General features: G+C 44.4%; 1 protein-coding gene across 2 annotated transcripts in view; it reads left to right on the top strand.

Annotated features, from left to right (window-relative positions):
• LOC139663916 (peroxidasin) overlaps positions 1–25,360 on the top strand; it is a 51,315-nt gene that overhangs the window by 9,314 nt on the left and 16,641 nt on the right. For both annotated transcript variants that reach the window (XM_071542702.1, XM_071542701.1), the window contains exons 2-14: positions 1,583–1,654; positions 3,157–3,228; positions 6,951–7,022; positions 9,606–9,677; positions 11,526–11,597; positions 12,766–12,935; positions 16,357–16,474; positions 16,799–16,965; positions 18,496–18,768; positions 19,524–19,799; positions 22,318–22,430; positions 22,886–23,039; positions 24,413–24,521. In XM_071542702.1, coding sequence (XP_071398803.1) covers positions 1,583–1,654; positions 3,157–3,228; positions 6,951–7,022; positions 9,606–9,677; positions 11,526–11,597; positions 12,766–12,935; positions 16,357–16,474; positions 16,799–16,965; positions 18,496–18,768; positions 19,524–19,799; positions 22,318–22,430; positions 22,886–23,039; positions 24,413–24,521 — 1,740 coding nt within the window. The remainder of the gene's footprint in view (positions 1–1,582; positions 1,655–3,156; positions 3,229–6,950; positions 7,023–9,605; positions 9,678–11,525; positions 11,598–12,765; positions 12,936–16,356; positions 16,475–16,798; positions 16,966–18,495; positions 18,769–19,523; positions 19,800–22,317; positions 22,431–22,885; positions 23,040–24,412; positions 24,522–25,360) is intronic.

Genomic DNA, 25,360 nt, shown 5'->3' with positions numbered 1-25,360 from the left:
CAGCCTATATGAAAGGAAGTGAGCATATGAAAAGTTGGGCTGACCGTGATTGGATCCATATGCAGGGGCTTTTACAGAGCGAGTGACCCATAAACATTTCACTGGCTATGAAATCAGTTGATTTTGTTATTTGGCCCACATCTGAGAAACATGAGAAAGCAAAAATTCAGGAATGTATAGTTTTTATGATTTGGCTCCTTTGCCTATTGTGCATGCAGGCAACCAGGCAACGTGAATGTAAAGCTTATACTGAATTAAATCCGCATGCTCGGGATTGATTTCATAACACGAAAGGTTGTGTCAGATCTCATTAAAAATAAAGGAGCAACAATAACCAAGTTATTTTTCTTTGCTTCCAAATTGAAAGATATGGATTTTTAGTGGCGTCAGGATTCCCATCCGCATGTCTTGTTGACAGTTTTGCGTGATCAGTGAAGTATGTTATGTCTTGGTGACCCAGTATTTACTTTGTAAGGTCAGCGGTCTAACAAGAATGCTGGTAGACAATGCTAGTTGTTACCGGGGGAGTCGAGCTTCCTAGAGGAGGAAAGCTGATCTAGTCCTCCCTTTCCTCACTGCAGTGATAAACCTATCTGCTTTGTGGCTCCATCAAAATGCTCTCTTCATCTCTGTGGCTGAAGGCTCTCAGGCTGCCATGCTGGGTCAAACACTGCAGGACTGCTTATTGTAGTCGGGGTGGGTTATAGCACCAGCTTTTCTTTATCAGAAAAGACCTTAGACGGGTAGATAATGGGTTAGGGTTGGGTTTGCAGACCATTGATGAAGACTCAACTGTTCTCATATGAATAGCTGGTTCCACTTACCTTTTTTTCTTGTGAAAATACATATAGCAAATGACTCAGCTGAAGGTCAAATGACTTAAAGGCTAAGTTCCACAAACATAACCTCATTGTTCAGAAATGTTCAGATTTCACACAACGGGACAACGTGTCTCTCTGTGGCCGGTTATGCCACAGAGGGGTTAAGAATGATTTAACCTCAACGGAGCTTATCGCAGTATTATTTCAGACAAAGCTCGTTAGCCTGTCACTGAAGTCTCACAGGCCTATCATGACACGCTAAGTCATTTGTTATAAGACCGGGAGTGATTAGTGTCATGTCAGGCCGTATTGTATATCATTACGCAGCCTCTTTAAATAAGGAAGTTCAAGGAGAGCGATGCTAAAACCTGCTGACTGCCACAACTGGCCTAATAATTGTTATCTTTAGGGCAAATGTTATATAAATCTACCCTCATGATTAAAGCTTGACAAATGGCATTCTTGTGAGATGAGTAATGTGTGCAATTATCATGCTTCGTAATTATTGCATGATGGCTGCGCTGTGGACTCATGTTCATGCAAAAATGTGTTGGCCGACATTAAGGGACCTGACTCTACTTCCAGTGATAAATATTGAATGTATGTACAGCTTAAGAATGGATTGTTTTGTTAAGTGTCACAGGCATTGATACATTTCTGAAATTAAGTTTGAGACCCACCTGCACGATTTTTAATTTAAACAAATGATATAAGCCCTTACTGTTGAGTGTCTGATCAGCTGTTTTTCTTCTGCTCCACAGAGACCTGAGGTTCAACAAAATCAAGGATTTACAACCTGGTTCCTTCAGACGACTAAAAAACCTCAACACACTGTAAGTCTTTGTCTTTGTTGATTGCTTCCCAAATGACGTCCAGTGGGAAATTATTAATGGCACCTGGTTCATAAGAGAATTCAAGGCTTTAATCCCATTGCCTTAAAATAACAAACCATGGATTGATTGCCATTTCTTCCCTAGAAAGTCCTGTTTGCAGTGCACTCACAGACAAATTCTTGCTCTCTGTTCTGCTGTGGTTTCACACATGTAGGTCAGCTCATAATCTGTGAGGAATTTATTTTTCCACTTCACTCGCTGGGCCATTTATCATATGTCCGGCCTGCTAGATGGGGCATTGCTAAGCTAATAAGGCAAAAATGTTACCGACGAGCCTTTGCATTCGACATGGGTAAAATATTAGCTCAGTTACCTTTTTTTTGGAATTTTTGAAGTAACATGAGTCAGCTTATCTTGCAAGTAATAGGCCCACATTCAGGCTGTTTGACTGACTAGCATAATAAATCAAGCATACCTCACCTTATTCAAATATTTGAAACCATTATTCAGATGTTTTCTCACCCATGCCTGTTGTGCATGGAGTGAGGTAGAGAACAGTAAAGATTAAGTAACAGCTACCTCACATTTGAAAGCATCAGTAAAAACAGTGTTGTGAATATATGAAAGTGAAGATGCATTGATCCACATCCAATTATATATCTAGAATAGACACTAGTCAACATGTGCAAGGCATGAGCACAATGGTTTAGATTTAATTTCAAAGGAAAGAAAATTCCCTTAAGGCAAGAGAAAAGCCCAGCTTTTCCTATCAGACAGCCAGCCATGCAGACTGTTGCGGGCCTTATATCCTGAACAGCTCTTCATGGTTTCAAGCTCTGGTTCCACAGACTGAAGAATAACACGTCCTAAAGTCTAGCAGCCTTTGAACCACAGAGACGTGTCCAATATTGGTGCTGTACAGACAGAAATAGCTGTCCGTTTGGAGGGAAAGCCATTTGTCTTCTCTGGAGTCAGCCTGTGACAAATTCTGTCACCCTAGATCTAAATGCAGGGGGCTATTCACATTTGTTTGGGTGCACATAAGACAGCATTTTGTTGAATTAGATCCAAACTAGGTCAAATGCTTCTGACATGAATTAGCAGTTTCTTGATTGTTGTGGTTCCTGTGGCACCACATAGAGGAGGAAAAAAACAATGCTTTGTTTGTCAGGCTGCACAGAATTACATAGAAGGCAATGACAACCGTTTGAAATTACATCCAGCTTCTATCCCATGGTGATTTCAAACTGCAGAACAAATTGAAATTGTGTGAAGGAACTGAACCAGATGCCCCCAACAACTCCTCCAAGTTTTTACTGTGCCAGAGGTCAGAGGTCAACTGATTCAAACATCTTGGAGATGACACGTGTCTTTTACTGCATCGTGTGTTGACACAGGAATACAGAAGCACGCTCCACTTAGGATTAGTTAAGAATGAACTCAGTACCACTTGTGATACATCTTAAAACCGCATAATAATCTCTGTTTTCTTTGCTTGACAGCCTCCTCAACAACAATCATATACGAAGGATCCCCAGGGGGGCATTTGAAGACCTGGAAAACCTCAAATATCTGTGAGTTGGCCTCATGTCAGTTTTGTTTTGCTTTGGAGGTCAAGGGATGGATTTTGACAAAATGTGGCAGCATTTTTGTCCCGTCAGACTCAATAGGCAAAAGGCCGCTGTTGAAGTAATTCACCCTTTGCTTTGTCAGCTGAAGAGACAGCGTGGCGAAACACGTCTAAGACTTCTGTCACAAAAAGAAAACACAGTTGCCGGCTGCAAAAGTGGCTGAGAGCGGACGTTGCTAGACTGCCCCGTCAGAGAAAATGTATCAGTGTCAGTTCAGGGAAAACGCATCAATGAAAAGGTAGCCTTTGTCTGATCCTCTGTACTTATCTGTCTGGATGTCCTGACCTGGAGGCAGTGTGGAGAACAGAGGTGGGTTTGATGTGCAGCCTGGGGCTTTCTGTTGCACAGCTAGTTTCCTCACTTTGTTAGTCACCGCCATTACAAACCCAGCAGCCTCAGTTGTGGCGGGGGTGCTGTCTGTGCTTACAAGTACATACAGTAAGAATGTCTAAAATCCCCTCCACCGCAGTCTGATTTCTCTGCATTCTCTCGATTAACGTCACCCTTGCCCCCAAGGTTAGACAAGTTAGTAGGTCGTCTAAGGTCTTAGGAACTACTTTTTTGAGTTTTTAATAGGCTTTTTATTGTTTTGTTTGTGTTGGGTGAGACGTTTTGCCTGATTTAGGGGCCAAAGATGATGTCATGTTTTCTGTTGTGTCCGATTAGACAATGTTAGTTGTCTGCGTCAGTCTGTCTGATGGCTGATGGTGCCAAAAGATATTAGCAGAAACAACCGAGAAAGGCCCAAAGAGGATAGAAGTAACATGACGTAAGTTTACATCACCACCCAGCAAACATCTTGGACAAGCATTGGGCACCAGCTTGCTAGTTATGGGATCGGCCTATTAGCTCTGCTCGACAAGGGAGAGTGGCAAGAGGGGACGTGCCAATCTCTTTCTTTTTCTCTCTCTCTTCAAATCACACACACATACACACTCTGTCCCCACAAACGTCCCGTCTCCTCATGCTATAATTGACTCCCGTTGCCATTTAGGGGTTGTTTTAATTACAGGGCCCCTCTCCCTTTAAAGCAGAGGTAATCTGAAGCCAGCACCATTGCCCCAACCCTTGTGATTAGGACAAGGTGCCCCCTCCACCACACCCCACCCCTCATCCCCTCCCTTCTCCTTTACCTATGATTCCAGTGCACTATAGCTGGGGGCTAGATGGTATCTCCCACCTCACCTCTTCCCTTCCTTTGGACCCCAGTAAAGCCCACTCCCTGACGTCTTTCATGTCCTCCGAACTGGCCGGGCGGGAGTCTGTACCACCCCACACACACACACACACACACACACTCTCGTAAAAGAGTCACATAGAGGTCAAAGCATCTAATTGTGGGAATCCTGAAGTCTCAAATCCCTTTAATGTTTATCCTTCACCAAGTCTCAATTTATCAATTACATTATAGCAGGACAGTTAGGCGTCCAGCAGGGTGTTTTCACTGTAGGAACACAGTGATTCTTTATTCGGTCCTGGTGTCAAAGTACATTGACATGTAATTTCCCAGCTGGACCTTGACCTAGTACGTATATGTATAGCTCTTGTTGTTTCTGTGAATGTTGTTTAGGACATTAAGTTTGAGTTTGAGACTAGCACAGGCTTGTAATTCGATTAGGTAATCAAGGTCAGTCAGGGAGTATACTGTTGGGTCCTGTTCAAGAATGCAGCAGACATTAAGGAACATGAGTGATTTCTCTCATGTGGTTTTAACAGCACATATTTTCTTGTTAATGGCGGGTCAGTTAAGTTCGCACTGTCTACTGTTTGATAAGTAGGTAACCACAAAGGTTTTTTAGGTTATTGAAGCCCTTCAGTCTTCGTCCCCTTGAGATTTGACCCCGCAGCTTCCGAGTCCAGTTTCCCATGCAACCCCCCCCCTGCTCACGAGCTTGTGTACACACAACACTGCAGTCAGCTGTGTTTTACAGTCAACCGCAAAGTCTTCAGTCTCCTGCAAGCCAGTCCTGTAAGACGAAGCCAAACATTCAAGCCCATTTATTCAGTCAGTCACCCATCCACAAAGTGTTAGAACAACAAGCCTGGTTGCTACAGTGTCACCATAGTGGATAGATTAGACTTTCATCATCAGGTTTCATCACCATCTGTATGATGTTATGTCTCTCATCACCATCAACAAAACTGAAAATTTAGAAAGAAAGTGCCTTTTGGACCACTTTTGATGGATTGGCCCTGCATGTAAATGTAAAAAATATGTTTTGTTTAGTGTGGAAAACTTGAATCTGTTCCTAGTAGAAGGTCATCTGCGACAACGAATGATCAGTTTCCGTTCATCTCTCACGGATGTCACCATCTTAATTGTGGCTTTCAGCTCAATTTCGATCGAGTTAAGTATGATGGAATGGATTTTTGTGCATTCACCGTACAGCTTCTCTGGTGAGAAACGTGATAGTAAGTAAGCAATAGTGATGAGAAGCGCATGCGATGATAAAAAGAAGATGAAGGCCGATGTTTATTTTTCCATATGCTGCGTCACATCTGCCGGGGGGAGATTTGTATCTCTCATCAAGTCTATAAAGAGTCAGACTTAGGGGGAAAAAAAGAAAGGGATGAGAGATGAAAGGACAGATGGCTGTAATCCATTGCTTTTCTAGTGTCACATTTCTTTAGCATGTATAAGGGAGGGAAAACATGCACACGTCAACAGTGTTTGTCTTTCGATGTACTGAGATACCATTCTGATCCTATGCAGGCTTCGTATTACTTCAATCTGTTGCAAGTTCAAATGTGGAAGTCATTGAGAAAAGCTGAGATTCAAAGAAAAAAGTGTTCAAAGATGTTTTTTGTGTGATCTCTCACTCGAGGCTTTTGTGACACCATCATTTTTGTGTTGTTTGATTGATGAGCTGATTGTGTTTTTGATGCACTGACCATATTAACAACAATGTGTCAATATTTAAGAAGTGTTAGTGACCCCTTTGTTCCTTTCTGAGCTGTGCATACCATGTATCAATTCCTTGATATTATTATAATTGTTAATATGAAGATAAACAATCCAAAAGTGGGCCATAATTAACTACAATTAAGTCAAATATTCCAGGAGTGATATAGACTATCTTATTTTCCTGGTAAAGTCTGAGGGAGTTGTGATAACTTGCATTGCTCTCGCCCATATGGACTTTATTACTATGTGATGTTTGGTGCAGTTTCACACTAATCATTAACACTCACCAAGTACGATGATCTGTAAAGTATTCCATCAAGCACTCAAGCACTTGTGTTTGGGTACATATTTCTGCTTTGTTTGGTCCAAACAGTGGAGTGGAGGGCATACTGTGTGAAATGAGAAGTGAAAATGTGACAGCGCTCTTCATGTTATTAGTTGGAAAATTTGGTCTCACCTTAAATTTTAAACGTGCATACTGAGTGTTTTATTGTGTATGTTTTATGACTAGTGATATCCATGTGAAGTGCAAGTGTGGATGCGTGCCTCACTAATTAAATTAAATGCTCAACATTTCTATATGCAGTACATGTACAAGTTGGAGCACAACATGCATAGCACTTTAAAATGAAAGTCAAAAGACTTTGGTCATTGGATAAGATCCTTTCTATATTCTCTCTCCTAATAACCAGAGAGGACTCAGATGATCCTGTGTGGGTGTGTGTGTGTTACTAATGTTACTGATTGTCTCTCCTTTCAGCTATTTGTACAAGAATGAAATCCAATCAATTGACAGACAAGCATTTAAGGGGCTTGTCTCTCTTGAGCAACTGTAAGTGACCAACTTCCTCGTCCACCTCTTCCTTCTGCTCGCCCTACTGCTCCTCCTCCAATCTCCTGTCCCATCTATCCGTCTGTAAAATACCTCTCCCCCCCCCCCCCCCCCGCCCCTTTCCTTTGAAGGAGTACTTTAAGGGATTCATGAAGCCTGGTAAGACCTGCACAGTCATAAGCCATTTATAAGCTAACTCATATGGTGTTAAAGGTGCCATAAGTTAATCACAGATCACAAAATGTGACACGTTGGCAAATATGGCATGATTCTTATGAGTACTTGACTATGTAGGCCTTACAGAGGTATCATGATAGCTCTGTTCAGTTATTCTTCATGAAAAGTGACACCAGTGCTCCCCCCCCCCCCCACACACACACACACACGCCCCTCTATCCACTTTCCCGCCGCCACCATGCATGCCGTGTGTGCATCCACCCTTGTATGCCGCGCTGACCCCGTTTGACCCCTTTGCATGAGGCGCATGTCTTGTGGTCGCGATGACAGACGTGCGCTGCCCCCTTGTGAAGCACAAAGCATGGTATCTAGCCCGGTGCTAGCGAAGTAGACTTGGCTTCTCATGGGCTCAAGCTGGAGCCTCAGCTTCTACTTTTACAGCCAAGCTTGACTTGCATCACATCTATGCTACAACTGAAGTCACCACTCTTCTGCACAACTTTTTTTTAAATGTGAGATCTTGTGCTGTGATGCTGTGATGTGCACTAGTATTGTCTTTATTGCTCAGAAACCTTTCTGTGCATTATCTATGTGAAGTCCATGTGATGAAACTGGAGACATGCTGCTGGTATGAGACTCAGGAAATTGTTAGTTCTCTGTTGCTTCTACAATACATCACTAATCTGTTGTTTCATCTTTTTTAGCTTGTTTGATTGATGTGTTTTAAAGATATGACTGTATTTACAGATTGGTAATTGAATTTCTGTGACCACTGTTGATTAGAGGAAATGGCCACTGTAGTGTATAGCTGCAGGCTAACTTTAGCTATGGCTCTATGGGCCAGTGTGTGGTTACCACAACCAATATGGCTGACATGCAACTTCTCAGCAAATTAGGCTTGCTTAACCCTTGGAGGAGACTGTAACATACTGTGCCTCACTGTAACCGCATCAACAGAGAACAAATGGCTAATTCACCAAGCAAAACCAATTTCAACTTTAGGCTCCGTGTCTTGCAGCTGTTTTGAGTTTTGCTACAGTAATGAAGGGTTTTATGTGTGGGTGACAAGTTCTGAGCCAGATTGCATACGCTTTAATGGTCCCCCTACATCTCCACCGGGCAGCAGATGCCAAAGCTTCAAGGAATAAACAGACTGGTATAGCTGCAATGACTTCAACACATATGCATTCCTATAGCCCCCCCACCGCCACCACCATTCAACTGTTGGTGTTTCACAAGCGTGCTAGCGGGTTTGTTGTTGAGCATATAAAGATCACACATCACAATTTGTGGCCAAATGCTCACTAAGTGTCAGAACGAATGAATGAATGCAAAGTAGGTGGTGTTTCTAGTCCTCTTCAACACACTTAAAACAATAGTTAAGTGGTTCCATTTCATTCCGCTGCTATCTAGACTTGTAAAGTCTATGTTGGGCGGTGAATAGTTGATGAAATAACTGGTGTGGGACGCTCATTTATCCTGAATGGGGACTCGAGGCTGTAAGGGAAGTTTACTCTTGGCACTATTAAACCTTTTTTGTGTCTCTCTCAGTCATTTAGCATGGCTGTCTGGATTGTGTTGTGTTGTCCTGGGTCATACTCTGGCCCCTTTACAGCACATATTTTAGGCAACACCCTTTAATGGTCTTTTCCAGTCAAAGGCATCATGTTGGGCGTCCAGTGCAGCTTGTGAAAACATGGCACTGTGTCAAAACTTGAGATGTGCTAGCAGACAACAATAAGATGGATTTTCTTGTTTGGAAGACATGCAGAGGGGTATTTATTGCATTCTGTGCTGCATACAGTTGTCGATCTATGTTCTGCTTAAGTCTTTCTGTGTCTTTCTGTTTTGCTGCTGCAGCTGCTTTGATTGTTGCTTTCCCTGTCTAAATAAGCACATACCCAACTGAACCCTTACAGTTACCATATAGCCATCAGTTGGATTTCATTTCCCTAACCTTTTATTTGTTGGCATATGGTCTGATTTATGCTTTCTCGGCTCAAAGGGTTTCGGGGGCATAAATTATGTTTGCATTCCATAAGATAGTCGGTGTTCGTGCTTTTCACCGTTGGGCAATTTCATTTTAAAGTTAGCCTTCAGCCATAGAATTTCAGACCCTGTATATCAACTGTCTAGGATGAATGCCTACAAATTCCTTCGGCCTGTCTGCACTCAGTTACAGCTAAATATCACCCTTTCTGAAGATCTGCTACTTGAGCAGTAAATGTGCCAGGGATGGACAGGTGAACAGGTCTTTGGGTGAGGAACTCTTTAGTAGTCTCGTCAACCCACCACTTAGGGGCATTCCATCCACATAAGCTACTAGGAAACTGAAATTCTATTTAGCTGGTGGGGGCACCCTAATCCAATTTTACTGTGCTGTGTCGATGCTTTGTTCTCCTCCAGGTACCTGCACTTCAACAACATCGAGTCGCTGGAACCAGAATCGTTCACTCACCTACCAAAGCTGGAGCGACTGTAAGTTCACCCTCTCACCTTCCACCCAAGATATTCATTCGTACAACTTGCCCATTTCACACACAAATCAGAAAGATTTTGCTGATTTTTATATAAACTATCCCAGAAGCAAATAGCTTTTTCCAAACTTAATTTTCTCATATAAACCCATAGATTTATAGATCCACCAGCCACCAGCTGGATTCAGAGTTTACAAAGCAGGACATTTTATAGAAACCAGACTTAGAAAAGCAATGACGAGCATGATGTACTTGGTATGGAATTGAGTGTCACGTCAGGCAAGTTCAAACTTTGTTTGCCATGACGCTGGAATGACCTGCAGAAGACCTTCAAGAATGCAGCGAAATGCCTTCTATAAATTAGGACAGCTGATTGCCTCCTAACTAGTCTCTTTGCTCTATTGGTCTGTTGAAGATGTTGTTTTCTTCTTGGTTTAAACAGCAATGGGAACAGTGGGGATGGCAGATCCTAGGGGTTTATCTCTGACTTTGACTCAGTCCTCATTAGGTTCAGTTGTATACAACTTTGTAAGGAAATTTATTGGGAAATGTTCTTCTTGTCTATTTTTCTAATTTGACTACTATGGCCTTCCGAACAAGATCACACTGGGACAATCAGTCACACAAACCTGGGGAATTGAATGAGATCACATCAGATTCAAATCAACGTCCAGGATTGGACTGAGGATTGAGAACACATTGGCCTCATTAAGCACTGAATTGAGCTAATTGCAAGCATAGGAGGATAGGAATGTCCTCAAAAATCCATAGAATATTGTGTTAAAAAGGACAATTTGACTTTCCATAATCTCACAACCAAAATGTACGTATTCCCCTTCAAACATCTGTGTAATAAAACAATCAACTATTTGCCTAACAAAAAATTCTAATCTTATCACTATGTTTCTTTAGTACCTGTAATTTCTGTTTTCTTGCACTCATATTAGTACAATGCTGTTACACGTAATCTGTTACTTCCCAGCCCTGCCTGTGAACCCACTGGACATAAACTGTCCGGTCAAGGTGCAGACGTAATATCGCCTCTGCTTTTCACACTCTCAACCAGATGTCAAGAGTGTTGAGGGGAGCCGTGTTAAATTCCACTTTCATTATCCCTGTTTACGGGCCATTGCCTGGAGTCCCGCTATATCCATATACTCCCCATTCCCTGGAGAGGGCGAGGAGAAGGAGGGACACCTGCAAACGAAACAGGGAGGAATTCCCAGGTGCACGCTCTCCGGATCGCTTGTTAGGGAATATCTCCATGGCCACGGACAAAGCAGTCACTTCGGGCGAGGGAGGTGGCCCGCCAAGAGCATGACTGCAGATCAGCTTTCCGCAGATAGAGATAGAAGAGGAAGAATGCGTCACAGCTGTTTCTGATCTATGGCTATTTCGAATAAAAGTGAACATTTCTGGGGGAGACGCTTCAGGGGCGGATCCTTCCGTAAACAGGACTGTTTGTTTGACGTCTGCTTTCAGCGAAAAAGAGTCTCGAGGGTCGTCAACTTGAGCGTTCATAGCATGTCTGGGAACGTGATCGTATTTCATTTTCCCATATGGAAAATGGAATATGATATTATCAGAGGGCACGTCCTCAAAAATGTGTTCAAAATAGCCACTATTATTAGCTCGGACAGCTCACTTCAAAAGGGTTATTCCAGAAAACTGTTATTTCACTCAAAATGTACACCATCCTCATGTTTCAATAACCATGTTTGTTTACTGTGATAGCCATAGGAACAACTCATGAAACTAAATGGTAAAGTTTGACTGCTGAACCCAGTTTCAACCCAGCTAGCTGACGGTCATCATCTGACTCTCTCTCTCTCCCTCTTTGTCCCTGCAGGTTTTTGCACAACAACAGAATCACCCATCTAGTCCTGGGAACCTTCTCTCATCTTCAGTCCATGAAGCGCCTGTAAGTGGAAAAGCTGCTAACAGCCACTGAAGTTAGCAAACAGCTGGGGCGGTTGTGTGAGAATGCGTGTCCATGGCCATTTCTGTAGTTTGTAGTCTGCAGCATCAAGTGGGGTCTTTTGGTCGGGCGCCATGCAGCCACACTACACCATTCTCACGCTTCTTTGGCTCCAAGACGGTTTCTATCACGCGGCCTGCAGCCCACGCCCTTCCCATCCCTTCCAACTCGCTGTCTCTGACTCAGCTGCAGTTCACAACGGATAGGACTGCGTAGGGCATGATGAGAAAAGCAAAGAAAAGTAATAATTCTGTGATCCATCTTGCAAAGAGAAAAAAAACGATTTTGCCATCTTGTAAGAAATATGAGAATTCTGGGCCCGACAACATGCAGCCAGCTATCTCTAATACAAGGCAGGCTCGGCTTTGGGCTGCGTCTCCCTCCGGCCAACAGACAGTGAAGAACAATCAGCGGTTTGGCCCTGTCCCATTGTTTTCTCCCCCTCCTGTCTCACTCATAAACGATAGCTTCCAGGATTTATCAGATCCCAGGCCAGTGTGCTTAAAAAGAGATACCCTACAGTAGACTAACATTAACTTCACTCTGATTATGGCATTCGAAGTTGGAAGATCTGCTGCATAATTGTTTTATATAGGCTAGATAATGATATTATTATTTTGTTGACAAAGATGAGTTTTCCTTAAACAGAGAGAAACATAAATGATCATTTTGGCCTCGACAGGCAGGCGGATAGCAATTCAACTCAAATTTGTTTGTAAAGCCTTTTTTTTACGAAACTCGTGCTTCAGAAATACCCAGGGAACCTCACCAGTCTAAAACGTTACCAGCTAAATATTCTCAAAGGGATGTCATGGATAATGGACACATTGTGGTAGAATTAAAAGCTGGCTCAGTAACTAAAAGACGAGGCCAAGCAGAGAGACGGTTTCCCACAGCAGGAAGAGAGTGTCTTCCAACATGGCTCTGGTGAGTCCTGATGTTTGGCCGGAGCTGGGCCGGGCCTGGCTGCGCCGGGCCAGTTTCACTCCACACCGGGGAGGCGGCCAGAGAGGATTTACACAACCCTGCTGCATGCATCTCGTAAATGCCTAATATGGTAGCTGAATGCCGAATTATTTCACTTTGTGTGTGTGTGTGTGTGTGTCTTCAGGCGACTGGACTCCAACACGTTAAACTGTGACTGTGAGCTGCTGTGGCTGGCTGACCTGCTGAAGCAGTACGCCGAGTCAGGCAACGCCCAGGCCGCCGCCACCTGCGACTACCCCAGCCGCCTGCAGGGCCGATCGGTGGCAACGCTCACTGCCGAGGAGCTCAACTGTGGTACGGATAGAGACATTTCTGGAATATCATGGAATTTGTGCCCCAGACAGGAAAAGTCCTGGAATTTGAGAAATTTCTCAGGGGAAGGCAGGGAACATCAGGGAATCTTCCAAACTGATCATTTTACAGGAAGATACCAGAATGCACACTACCAGTCAGAAGTTTAGAAACACACGTTTTTCTTTATTTTCACTATTTTTCACATTTTAGAATCATAGTAAAGACACAAAACTATGAAATAACACAAATGGAACTATGCAGTGACCAAAAAAGTGTTAAACCAATCAAAGCTATCTTATATTTTAGATTCTCTAAAGTAGCCGCCCTTTGCCTTGATGGAAAGGCAAAGGCTTTGGAAAGAAATTCATACATAGGCATCAACGTCATTATTTATATTTGTCTAGGAAACTAATTTCAAGCATTTAAGCATAAGACTTAAGATCAAAATGGCTTTAAGAGAATGAAAAACATAGTACATTCAATCAGGCGGGTCCAAACTTTTGACTGGTACTGTATGTTCCAAGTTGGTGGGTTTCAGCTGTTTATACATTGTATGGCCACTTCTCCAAATCAAGCCCAACCGTAGTGGAAACCAGACTTCTTGAGAACTTTTCTGAGGTACATTAATAACATCAACAAACTAGGGAGGAATACAATTTGTGGGTCATGGAAGCACTCTGACTTAGTTATGGAAAAGTAATGGAATTTTACATCGGCTACAGTGGGAACCTAAGGAACACGCATGCGGGCGAGCGTACATGCATTGGCACACATGGTCACGTAGCAGCCTGCACACGTGTTTTTCCCCTCATACTAAAAGATTAAACTGTCGTAAAGACCAGGTTCACACACTCAGCTGGCATTCATGTGTATGCCCATATACACACTCTTCACTAAAACCACAACTCAATCCACACAACCCGCAGCTTCCTGCCCACAAAGAGCGGGTGTGCTTAGTCACCCTCTCTCTCTCTCTCTCTCTCTCTCTCTCTCTCTCACACACACACGCACACACAGGTGTATCCTCTCTGTGCGTCTGTGGTCTGCAGACCCCCAGGTGTTTCACCACCATACCCTGCCAGCTGTGTCTCTGGCCTGGGTAAAATGTCAGTCAGGACCCCCTGAATTTGGCCTCCAGTCTCTCCAATATCAGACCACCAATCTGTCTGGAATCTGCTCAGTTTTTTAAGAACGAGACTACTGTGTGTGTGTGTGTGTGTGTGTGTGCATGCATGGGAGGAGTAGTGTGTGGGGCCTACAACCTGTGTCATTATTGGTGTGGGTGTTGCATTTGGGAAAGTGTACTTGGATGAATTCTTGGTCCTGAAACTTGCAATAAGTTGATTCTGTTTCTTACGGTGGGTGGTTTGTGGAAAATTCATTCTTGAAATACGTTTGGGTTCTTTTTTTATGTTATTCTTTTCTTCATGTACATTTATGAGATGGATAGAATACTTAATGTTATTATATATGAAGAGACTGAAGGCTAATTTAGTTGTGCAACCTGGCAAGCCAAAGGAAGGTCTGCTTTAGCACAGGTTGAAATGTCCCTCAGGGTATTAATACATTCCAACAGTGTAAGGAGTTAAGAAACTGCACATTTCACTTTAAGTCCATATGGCTGCTTTTCAGTTGGTTTCTCTAACAGACTGTTGGCTCCTGTACCAGTAAATCCAACCAGCTTAGCTCTCTCTGTTTCCTTCAGCTCCCACTGGAAGCCGTTGTCTAGGCCAGGCAGGCAGGCAGCAGTTGGCAGCTGACTGTAACCCAACCACACTTAAACCTCAGCAGCTAATTTGACGGCCCCGACTTGCCCGTTCTTGCTCAATGTAACCCCCCCCTCCCCTCCGTCTGTCTGCATAGCAAGACACCAGGGGAAGAATGTCTGCTTAAAAACATGGTGGAAACCGTTCCACACCTCCCGCCCTCCATTTTCTCCCCCTTTCCCCCTTAATAAACGGGGCAGAACAACGCGCAGCGGGTTGAACAGCTGTCAAAACAGCAGAACCTCCTCACGCGAAGTGCCACCTCCCTGCACCAACTGGCACCTCGCAGCTGGCTTGCCTTCTCCTCGCATGGAGGCCGGGTTACCGCGGACGGGGCTTCCAACCCACCGCCATTACCGCCCCCAGCGCTAATGTGGTGGTGAGAGGAGAGCTGGGTTGCCGTCCTCAGTCTTGGATTTCAGAAGCGTTCTATCAGTTCGGTTTGGTCGGGGCTGTTGGCAAATGGTGTCGTACAATGAGATTTATGGCCCGTCCCATGTGCATGGTTTGTACGTTAGTAGAGAGGGGAAAGGAGCGTTTGAAAGACTACTTATACAGTCTCTGCTGAAATGTGTCTACCACATGTACACTGTGTGTGGGGAGGGGCCTTAGAGAGAGAGAGTGTACTGGCAGGTTGGTGGGGAAGTGTGGGAGTTGGTTAGTTTGATGTGTGTGTGTGTGTGTGTGTGTGTGGTGTGTTGGAGGCGTGACTTGATGTCTGTGTATTCAAACTCACACGCCTTCCCTTGCATAAGAAAGATATGTAGCCAACAATGACAACGAGCAGCCTGCAGTTCAACACCCACCCACGTTCCAGCCCAACCAGGTCAGTGTCTTCCACCCAAGCACTTTTAACGGTTTCCCTCACGGGTGATTTGTGTTTGCAGGGGCACCCTCCTGTCTTAACCTCAGAGACCCCCAAATTGGCCCCATTTGGGGGGCCCAAGACCTGCATAGACGAGAGTTAGTCATGGAGGAGACTGTGCTCTACAGCTCATAACTCTCACTTTAGTTTGTCAGACATATGTGTGTGTGTGTGTGTGTGTGTGTGTGTGTGTTCTTGTTTGAAAAAATGAATGTAAACTCAACTATTGTTTATGATCTCAGAGACTAGAATATAGGGAATCACTTGGCAAGAAAGTTTAGATATATGTCTAATCCAAGTCTTGTCATAGTGTTGTACATCATGTGTGATGCAGCCTTATACCTGCACCTAAAGGCAGTATTCAAATACATTTTGACCCCATAAGTGCTTGTTCTGTCCTATCTTGCAAGTTATGTGCCTTCTTTTGGGGGCTTTTTAAGTCTGCGGCGAGATGAATCAGAGCACTTCATGTGGAAAAATGCCTGAAACCGTATTTAGGTTTGCCTTATGCCCAGGTCTTCTTCCCTGTGGAGGTTGCTGTTTGGGGTCAGTTGGGTCAGGTCCAGGTTGCTAGAGGCTTAGTTCGACTCACACACAGACTGATACTCTTTTCCTCAGATCCCCTATCTCACTCCCTTCTATTGCACTTAGTCTTCTCTCTCACCAACACACTTCCAACACAATTACAAATCGATGAAACTAACCACCTCCAATCTGTCACATCTTTCTCTTGCCCTACACCACCTCATCTTCTTTTCGTCTGATTCTCCCATCTCTCCCTCTCCTCCAGAGGTGCCCAGGATCACCTCGGAGCCCCAGGATGTCGACGTGACGTCGGGAAACACTGTCTACTTCACCTGTAGGGCCGAAGGCAACCCCAAACCGCAGATCATCTGGCTCAGGAACAAGTAAGACGCTTCAAGAAATCAAAGACCTCACTTTTGTTTTGTACTTCTTTGAATTTTTTTTTTCAAGTTGGATCCAGTTTAAAGTGGGACTTAATCCGTGTGTTTAGGTCCTGCAAATTGTTGACATTTAAGACGGATAAACAAAAGTCGCTGATGAGTTCTGACATCAGCATTCGCAGTTGAAAAGTTTTCAGTGGAAATACAATTATCAGTGAGAGATTGAAGTTTTCTACAAGGATTTCTGGATTTGGAGAATGTACATGTGCTATTACACGGTTAAAAGCTGTCGTTGAGACATACGTGTGTGTCTCTGTCTCCTGGCAGCAATGCTCTGAACATGCGTGATGACAGTCGTCTGAACCTGCTGGAAGACGGGACGCTGATGATCCAGGACACCAGGGAGACGGACCAGGGAGTCTACCAGTGTATGGCCAAGAACGTGGCCGGGGAGGTCAAGACTTCACAGGTCACACTTCGATATTCGGAGCCCCGTGTAAGTAGCTGGATTTTGTATCCCACCTTCTGTTGACCATAAAGTATTAACTACTACATTTAAGAGCGAAATACAAAACTTTCTCCTAAGCTGCAACAAATGTGTCCTCCATCCAGAGAAAGCTGGATACACCAATGATGGTTGAACCTGCTGTGAAACTAATTCTTTCACCATCTCCACTCCACCAGCCACTGAGAAGAAGGAATTTAGGCCTGAGGAGTGTGTAGTTTAACGTCACATTACTTGATTTCTGAATCTGGTCCTACAAAGTGCAGCTTTAACCTGTAGATATATATATATATATTTTAATAATTTAAATGCGTTTTATAATAATTTCAAGAGTCAAGGAGGTGGGTGAGGTTGCCCTGAGGGACTAACCAGGTGTCAGTGTAGCTATTGCAGCTATTGCAATGATTGAAGTCAGGATTGGGGCAAGGAAGCTAATATCTAGCTAGCGGTAAAATGTATCTCAGATTGATTGCATAGTTTTACAGGTTTTCCCTCTCATCATATCAGAGAGAAATGTTAACTCAAGCAGAGGAGCACAGGCGTTTTTCAAGAAGAACCAATATTACGTTAGGATTTTTACCTTCTTTGGGTAAACGCTCAATTGAAACAAGTGTGTTTAGTAGGATTTAAACAACAAAAGTGCGGTGGAGGCTGCAGAGCAAGGTGCAGTGCTCAGTGTCTGCTGCCTGGCAGTGTGAGTGGCACTGAGGTCACCTTCAGAGTTCAGCAGTTCAAATAACTGGGATATCCCACTGAGCCGTGAGCAAAGCCTGCTGGCTTATGGGAAAACTATTCCCCTCCTCATACATGCACACACACACACACACACACACAAATATACATTCTGTCCTCTATCTCTGTCTCTCTGCCTTACATATACACACACTTACACAAATGCGCACATCCATCAGTTTTTGCGCCGATAGCTGTCGCCGTGGGAGATTAGCACGGCTGTCTCCAGGTGACCCCAGGGTCGTCGCCCGGGTGACGGATAGCCTTAAGGGCGACCCCTCGTTAAGGAACAGTTTCTGAAAGCAGATGTTGTGCGTTTCCTGTCTCCATGTGATTGTAAACGCCTGGCCCCTCGCTGTGTACATATTTCCTTTGACTCAGCTGTAATCACTGGCCAAATATGGACAGGGCTCACCCGAGTTTGGGATACACATCGGAAGTTGTTTTCAGCAGTAGTCAGACTGTCGTTACTGACGGTTATGTATACATACAGAAATGATCTTTGAAGTGCCGTTTTTCAGCCGGCGCATGAGCTGACCTTTCAAACGAAGCATGTCTCTCCACAGCCTTCTCTTGAACATTTTGCTTACATTTAGGCTAGTTTCCCAGCGCCTTACACTTACTCAAACCAGATGAAAAGAAGCTTTCTCTCAAACCATGTCCTCACCTCTCACCTAATTAATCAAACCTCTTTCCCACATTCTTTCCTCCTCTCATTGTCCTCCTCTCATTGTCCTCCTCTCTCCCTCTGCCCACTCCCCATCCTTCTCCCTCCTTCCCCCTCCAGCGCGGCCCAGTTTCGTGATCCAACCGCAGAACACGGAGGTGCTGGTGGGGGAGAGTGTGACCCTGGAGTGCAGCGCCACGGGTCAACCCCAGCCCCGGGTGTCCTGGACCAAGGGCGACCGGACCCCCTTGCCCAACGACGCCCGCATCAACATCACCCCCTCCGGAGGGCTCTACATCCAGAATGTGGTGCAGGCTGACGGCGGCCAGTATACCTGCTTTGCCTCCAATAACGTGGACACCATCCATGCTACAGCTTATATCATCGTGCAAGGTGAGAACCAGAATAGTTTCTCTCTCTCAGGCCTTGGATTCATGTGTGAACAAAAAGCAGATTTAGTATCTTGGATTGCATGTGAATGTTTTCTGTATGCTTTGAGTATAGTTCAAAACATAAACAATATAAATGAACATCCATTAACCTGAGCTGTATTGGCAACTTCCTGTATTTCACATTAACTTCCTCCTTTGCTCAATCTTGCTTCCTGAACTCCCAAGCTCTCTTTGTGGTTCCTCCGGTGCTTTAGCAAAATCTAAGGCTGGAGACACACTAGAGGAAAATGCATTGCATCACACATATCACACATGCTTAACGATGGATTTCACAGTTTTTTTTCTTTCTCAGTGGCACATCTGCTTACATTAGATGATTAGGCAACACCCTTAACGATGTAACTGAGATGTCAGGACCTAATCTAATCTAATTGCACAGGAACTCACACAATCCAAAGTGAGTCCAATCAAAACAACAAGACAGACAGACAGAATCAGTCTCCACTCTTGGAATGAATCTCTGATCCCCACGCTCCACGGGGACTCACTCAGGACCCTGCAGATGTCGGGTCGTAAATATCAAACATGGTTTTTATTATCTGGGCGCTGGATCACAGATCAGTCTGTCAGTGGATTGTGAGCCTGTAAATCCCTCACACTACCAGATAATTTCATCTCCGATCGTCGAGATATGGTGGCAGATGTGGTGTAAACCGGCCCGATAATCCAGTAGCGTATCTCCCCTCCCGCCCGCAGCCATCCCCCAGTTCACCGTCACGCCGCAGGACCAGTCGGTGCTGGAGGGTCACACGGTGGACTTCCCCTGCGAGGCCAGCGGCTACCCGCAGCCGGTCATCGCCTGGACGCGGGGGGGCAGCCCGTTGCCCCTGGACCGCCGCCACGCGGTGCTGTCCACCGGCACGCTCCGCATCGCCCGGGTGGCGGCCCACGACGAGGGCCAGTACGAGTGCCAGGCGGTCAGCCCCGTGGGGACGGTGCGCACCGCCGTGCAGCTCAGCATCCAGCAGAGAGGTGAGGAGTGTGAAGTGAATGTAGATGATTAAACAGGACATGACCTTAATTATGTTGTCAGTGGTAAGCTGATTTGATATAGTCTGCAATAGGGCTGGGCGACAATTCAGTATTATTGTTTATCGTTATCGATATGTTAACACACAATTCTGCTGTCTAAACTGATGATAACAAACACATTTTATTTAAAAACTTACAAAATGAGATATGAAACATTTTCAGGAATATTATCTGACAATTTCAGTTTTATTTGACATCACACCTTTTATTACTATTCGGTTCAATAGGATGAACATTCATTTTTTTCATTATTTAACATGATTTGGCATACATGAGCCATATCACGATATTATATCGATATCAAAAAAATCTTACTATCATGATATTAATTTCAACCATATCACCCAGCCCTAGTTTGCAATAGGGTTTTTACTCCAGACTCCTATACTTTTGTCCCACATAATTGATGTTCACTGTTATGTACACTATATGATGTAACAGGCTTGACAGAATACAATTATGATTATTTGTATGCTTCAAAACACTTTCTCGCAATTGGGTTTACAAGCACAGAACACAGCATCCATTGACTACTGCATGCCGCAAGATATATTTGAGCGCAAATAGGCTAAATGTTTTAGTGTGGCTGCCGTAAAGCCCTCTTCAAACACTCCATGTTTGTGTAAGAGGAGGGGAGTGCGAGGTGGTAAAATGTTAAGAGGGTGGGAGTGGTGCTGTACCCTCCATCCACGGCTAATTTGTCGTTTACTCATGGGAGTCTGCCATTAGACTGTAACAGTGCCTGTATACAGTGACAGACAAATAGTTCTGTGCGTGTGTGTGTGTGTACATGTGCAGATTATTTATCTTTATATGTGCATGAGTGTGTATCTGTTTCATTTGGTGCGTGCATGTGTCTTTTTGTTTGCAAAGAAAGCACAAGTTAGCGTATGTGTCACACTATGTGCATCTTTGTGGATGCAGATGGGCGTATCCGTGTGTGTATGTGTGTGAGTGTGTGTGTGTGTAACTGAAATTATAGGCTTGGCGCAGCACAGGAAAGCATGGCAGTCTGTAATCCCTATATGACACCATGTTTTTCCATGTAGTAATGGCTGTTAACATGGCCCAAAGTACACGTTGCATAATGGCCCCACACTGTTAAAGTAGCGTACAAGCCCACAACCTAGCTGTCAGTGTGTGATGGCTGCTTTATGCTAAGAGGGTTAGCAGAGGAATACTGAGCATTAGAGATAAAAAAAAAAAGAGAGAGAGAGAAAAAGGAGGGATTTACATGCATTCAGCAGGGATGGATTCTTCAGTTTATGACAGAAATCTTGGATTTTTGGCATGTTTCCTTTCATTTTAGAGAGAGATTTCAGTTCCCCTGCTTCCAGTATCGTTTCATGTGTTTTTTTGTGTTTCTCTGATCACATCCCCGAATCACACAGTGACACAGAGTGGTATTGGCAACACATGCACTCCAAAGAGGCGTGTGCTGTACACCATGTAGCGAACCTTCTGTTTTAGAAAGTTCAACTTTGATTTAAAGGCAGTTAATTAGTGTCAGACTACTATGAAACAGCCTCCCACTCTTCCTCTGGGTTCCGAGACTGCCGGGATTTTCCCATGGCCAGGTGGCTGAGAAATGGGAACCTAGGAGGAATTTTAATAGAGGGGGGAGGAGGGGAGGGGGGCTGAGCAAACCCCCGCCCAGCTCCCACCACCCACCCCAGCTGTGAAAGGGTTGTATCATGAATCTTTGTTGACAGTATAACACAATGACTCACCCCGTATCTATGCTCAATTTGGTGTGTGTGTGTGTGTTGTGTGTCTGTTTGTGTGCGTGTGTGTGTGTATGTGTGCTTGTGTGCACGTGATCTAGTAGAGTTACAGTCAATGATTGTTGACCTACTCAATCTCTGTACATGAATGGAAAACATCAGCTGTTCTCACTTAATGTAATCAGAACAAGACTTGGGGTGAGTGTGTGTGTGTGTGTGTGTGTGTGTGTGTGTGTGTGTGTGTGTGTGTGTGTGCGGGCGTGTGTGTTGTCAGAGTTCACAAGATGATAGACACAGTTGGTACAATGGGTTGAAAGGGGAAAAAATTGATAAGCAGTTTATGACTTGTGGCACAAACTCGATCCACTATGGGTTTTGCTACAGTACTACATTAATTCTTCTTAAAATATGCCCACATCTCCCTTTGAGCTGCAGACTGACTAAATTGAGGCTACTTATGTTTTGCAGCCCTGTAATAGAGGAAGGAAAAATAGCAATTGCAGGCTAACACAAACTGTGTGTGTATTTTCTGTAAGCATATGCTAGACAGTGGAACATACACTTTCAGACTCGGCATCTCAAAGCAATTGTAAATATCATCTTTCAAATCTCATGTCTGCTGTGCTGTGATTGATTACAAAGATGCACTTTACATGTACTTCGAGCACTGGTGCATAATCATTAACGTGTGTGCGTGTGTGTGTGTGTGTGTGTGTATGTTTTAACTCATTCAGTAACGCCTGTTTTCACAAATGCTCCAAGGGACCTGACGGTGGAGTCTGGCCAGGACGTCCAGATTCCCTGCAGCGCTCAGGGCCAGCCACAGCCCGTCATCACCTGGAACAAGGTTAGAGGCTAGAGCCGCTATTGGCTGAGAGAGGCAGTCGTGGCCCCGTCACCACGGCGATTGCGAGGTTGTATTGGGGTGACGGTGGTGGATCGGAGCGTGTGATGTGGGAGGGAAGGGAGAGGCACTGGGAAATGGTTTATGGTCGATAAATGTTTTGATGAGCTTTACTTGCTCAGGGTTACACCCCAAGACAGTGAAGTAATTCAGTGATTAATAAGTTTAATCCTATTCAAGCTCAAGTTTCCATCCAAAAAACGTAATGCAGAAAGCTGCTGTAAATCAGCTCTAAGTAGGAGTCCGTTGAAAAGTGAACAGCACAGTGGCCTACTTACTTTCCAGGTCCCATCTGTGAGGCTCTCAATCACTGTCTTGTTATTTGATCCCCGCCTCCACACGCTAGCTCCCAGGGTCGTGACCTTTGCCCCCCCCCCCTCCCACCTGCTCTCCCCCAGGATGGTGTACAGGTGACGGAGAGCGGCAAGTTCCACATCAGTCCTGAGGGTCTGGAGGTCAAGGACGTGGGCACCGCCGACGGCGGACGCTACGAGTGCGTCGCCCGCAACCCCATCGGCTACCAGGCTGTCAGCATGGTGCTCACCGTCACAGGTAAGGTGCAGCAAACGATGTTCTGTAGTTGAGGTGCAGGGTCAGCCAGCCAGTGCGGCGTCTCTGGAGCAGGGAGGGGTTAAGCGTCTTGCTCACGGATGCTTCAGCAGATATGATCAAACCCGGGCCTCTGGTTGAGGGACGGCCTTATTAACCACAAGGCTGGCCTCGCTGCTAAATGACAACAAACTAACTTGTACTGAAATAACTGAAATCCTGTGGCAACTTGTGACTTCCAATAATAGATTCTCTGTCTAAAAACCTGCGGCTCTCTCTTATTCATTACTACACACACAGTAACTCATATGACATCAGTATAACTATCCCATGTGAAAGAGATCCTTCATTTGACCAATTTGCAGCAAAGTAAAAACTGGATATTAGATTGCTGTCACCTTAGTGAACAGTCCACAAAGCGAGAAGCCCTCCCTTGGACTTTTTTGGCCAAGTCACCCACTGAATTAGTCAAACTCTTCTGTAATGCTATCAGATTCCTGTCAGCTCCTCCCTGTGTGTGTTGATGTTTCCTGCTGAGATTTCTCAGGTCAGACCGCAGCACTCTGCTGGTGAACCGTAAACTGTTTCAATGTGCTCAGTTGTTGTTGGACTCTCTCAGCCCTCACGTCACAATCTCACTGTTTGCAATGGCACACTCAGACGAAGGAGTGCGCCAGAAATGTGTTCACTGCAACTGAGGCAGGGAAGCTGAAGTGTAGCACCTTTAAAGGTGCTGTCACCTATTCTGTAGGAAGTACATCACACATTTGTAAACCTAAACTGTGTTTTCTAACCTTTGTTTTAACCTCTTAAATATGTTTTAACCACTGTTAACCTCACACAGGTTTAAGTATAGGTAGAGTTAAAAATGACTCATTCCAAAATGATTCATCCCACTTTAATGATAATATTAGCTTGGTGTGAGAGTGAGAGGCTTTTTGTGATCTGAGTGTTCATTGTTCAGCAAAGTATTTGATACTGCAGGGTACATGATTCATCCCTCATTATAAACTTTAAGTATACTTCAGTCTTCAAGAGAAAATTGCTTGGCTGGGGAACTTGGTTACAGAGCTGTTAGACCAAACTTTTAGTAGTCAGTTTAATTAAGATGAAAACAACAAATTATGTTAAATGAGAGACTTAAAATTAAACGAAAGAATGTAATAAGAGTCACAAAATGAGACATGCTGAAATGGAACGGAATTCATTGTTGGTTGATGCAGCTACTTGAGGCTCTGAGTGTCCTGGAGTATGCAGTCCTGTCTGATGTTGTTCATTGTAAACACCCTCATAAAGACTGAGGTCCAAACACATCCAGATTTTTTACTTGATTGAACTTGGCTCTAAGCAGTCTCTACCTCTCTCTGTGTCAACAGTACCTCCAGTCAGCCGAGAGGGCGACACCTTCGTGAGCACGTCCATAGAACAGGCCATCCGCAATGTGGACAGTGCCATTGAGTCCACCAGGAGACGTCTCTTTGATGGGTAAGATGTGAGAGACACACACAAACATACTCACACTCCATCACCAAAAGGACCAAATTAGAAAGCCATACTGAGATTGCACCCAATTCACACTTCCTAACACCAACTCCCCCATATTATTGTCATGCATATAAGATCTTTGCAAGGTGGCATGAAGACTTGGTGCAAAGTGTGTCCTTTCAGAATGGTTGCTAGCTATCATTACTGCAAGACACAGGCATCGTCACCAGCAAGTCAGGCAAACAAGGAGAGGGTTTTCCGTCCTAGAATCAGATCAAAGGCCACTCCAATTATATAAGCCACTTAACGCCACAACTTCATTTGAATACATTTCTTAGTGAATAAGATGAAAACTCTAACCTCTAACCTTAACCCTAACCCTAGCGCAAATAAATGCACAAATTGCCCTCACAACGCAAGGGACCTCATTGTTTGTCTCCTGCTACATTTCTGCATCTCAAAAAAACATGCCTTTGCAATGCTTACATAAGGGCTTTTCATTGTCGTTTTACCATTTCACCTCTTTTCATTGATGTGTCAAGATAAGAAGATCATCACCGAGATGAAAGGAAGTAAATGTCTTGAAGCCTTTGTTTATCCAGTGAAGTTTTCATTGCGCGCTCTCTCTCCTCTGCCACAGTAGGAGGTGTAGGTGGTTGCAATGTGAGTCATAAGCGTTTCCATCCTGTTGAATGATGTGGTTAGCAGAGGTGTTTTTCTTGGCGTGCACACACACACACACACTGCCCACACAAGCGTGCGCGAGTAGCGTGCGCACACATATGCACCTGGACACACACAAAGGAAGAAATGCACCCACATAAACACACAGGTAACCC

This window comes from Centroberyx affinis, unplaced genomic scaffold, assembly GCF_046629955.1.
Source record: "Centroberyx affinis isolate AG114_WGS23_722 - 3 ecotype Tasmania unplaced genomic scaffold, CSIRO-AGI_Caff_v1 ptg004162l_1, whole genome shotgun sequence".
Taxonomy (NCBI): Eukaryota; Metazoa; Chordata; class Actinopteri; order Beryciformes; family Berycidae; genus Centroberyx; species Centroberyx affinis.
The sequence above is the reverse complement of the archived record's forward strand: the minus strand, read 5'-3'. Positions and strand labels throughout refer to the sequence as shown.